This window comes from Palaemon carinicauda, chromosome 18, assembly GCF_036898095.1.
Source record: "Palaemon carinicauda isolate YSFRI2023 chromosome 18, ASM3689809v2, whole genome shotgun sequence".
Classification (NCBI taxonomy): Eukaryota; Metazoa; Arthropoda; class Malacostraca; order Decapoda; family Palaemonidae; genus Palaemon; species Palaemon carinicauda.
In genome coordinates, this window is record NC_090742.1 from 120,631,739 (window position 1) to 120,632,967 (window position 1,229).

At 49.3% G+C, this 1,229-nt stretch overlaps 1 protein-coding gene across 1 annotated transcript in view; it reads left to right on the forward strand.

The window, feature by feature from the left end:
- The first annotated feature begins 760 nt into the window (after positions 1-760).
- The window catches only part of LOC137657522 (uncharacterized), a 59,350-nt gene continuing 58,881 nt past the window's right edge, over positions 761-1,229 (forward strand). The window contains exon 1 of the mRNA XM_068391861.1: positions 761-871. Within this exon, the coding sequence (XP_068247962.1) occupies positions 761-871 (111 nt within the window). The remainder of the gene's footprint in view (positions 872-1,229) is intronic.

Consider the following 1,229-nt stretch of genomic DNA (forward strand, 5'->3'; position numbering starts at 1 on the left):
GACATTTCATTTTGTGTATTTATTATGCTTGTATCTTTGCTCTCCCCTCGCACTAAAAAGAACCTGAAATAACACGCATGTTTTTCTCACCGTTAACTGTTAACCGATGCGGTGTCGGTTTGAACAGGAATTTTCCTGTTGCATTGAGTTTTTGTATATAAAGGAGAGTGTTCTGTTATAAAGTAGCTCAGTTGCTTTCATCCTAGCTATGAGTGACCCCGGAAGTCGATTCGCCCCTCCCGCCTTCCACATCCCCCTCGCCCCCTCCATCGTTAGTACTATGGCGCACTCTATGGAAGTTGGCGCTGTGGCTGCTCCATTGAAACTTTCGTCATCGCCAGCGGAGAGGCATTAGCTTCGTTTCAGCGTGCAGAAGTCTAGTTTTGCATCAAGGGCGTGACTTGCTCAACCACCAAAGTGGATTATGTTCTCATGGCAATACCCAAGGACACCTTCCCGGAAATATCCGACTGACTTTGTGAACAAGGAGACACCCCATGAGCGTATGACGCCCTCAAAACATACCATCTGCAGCAGTACAGCCCGTATAGCAAAGCTTTTTTTGCTCTTTCAACATCTGTTTGGGGACCAAAGGGCTTCGCTCGCTCTCAGGGAAATGACCAGTATCGCTCGACTGCAACCTGCCGCAGATGGATCTCCTCGTGAGGTGAACCTACTTCGTGCCCTTTGGATACGTCGTTTACCCGAACCTGTACGCGCTGCCATACCGGATGTCGATAGTTTACCCATAAAGGACATGATGACCAAAGGCGATGCCCTTATGGACAGCCACTTCAAGACCTCCACCAATGCCTCCACTCCTGACGAGGATGACGCCTACACAACGTCAACCGAAGCTGACGTGAATGCCGTAAGACATACGCACCTACCCCATGACTGAAGCAGCAACAAAGCCACCCACCACCAACCACCCACCACTTGCTCGTGCCCCAACAAACAACTTCTAGAGCCACTTACTACCTCCCATCCGCTGTAGTTTTGCTACTACTACTACAAATTCGGGGCAACCGTGAAGAAATGTGGCAATGATTGTCAGTGGCCAAAAAACGTGTAAGTAGGCCATCGCTCGTGGCGGTGGCCTCCCGTGTTTCTAATCTTTTTTTCTATGTGATGCAGGAAGGGACGTGCTTATCGTTCTCTTTTGCCATGGGAACTCTTTAGGACACGACGTAGTCTGTCTACGTCTGGCGATATCTGCTTGGTAGCTG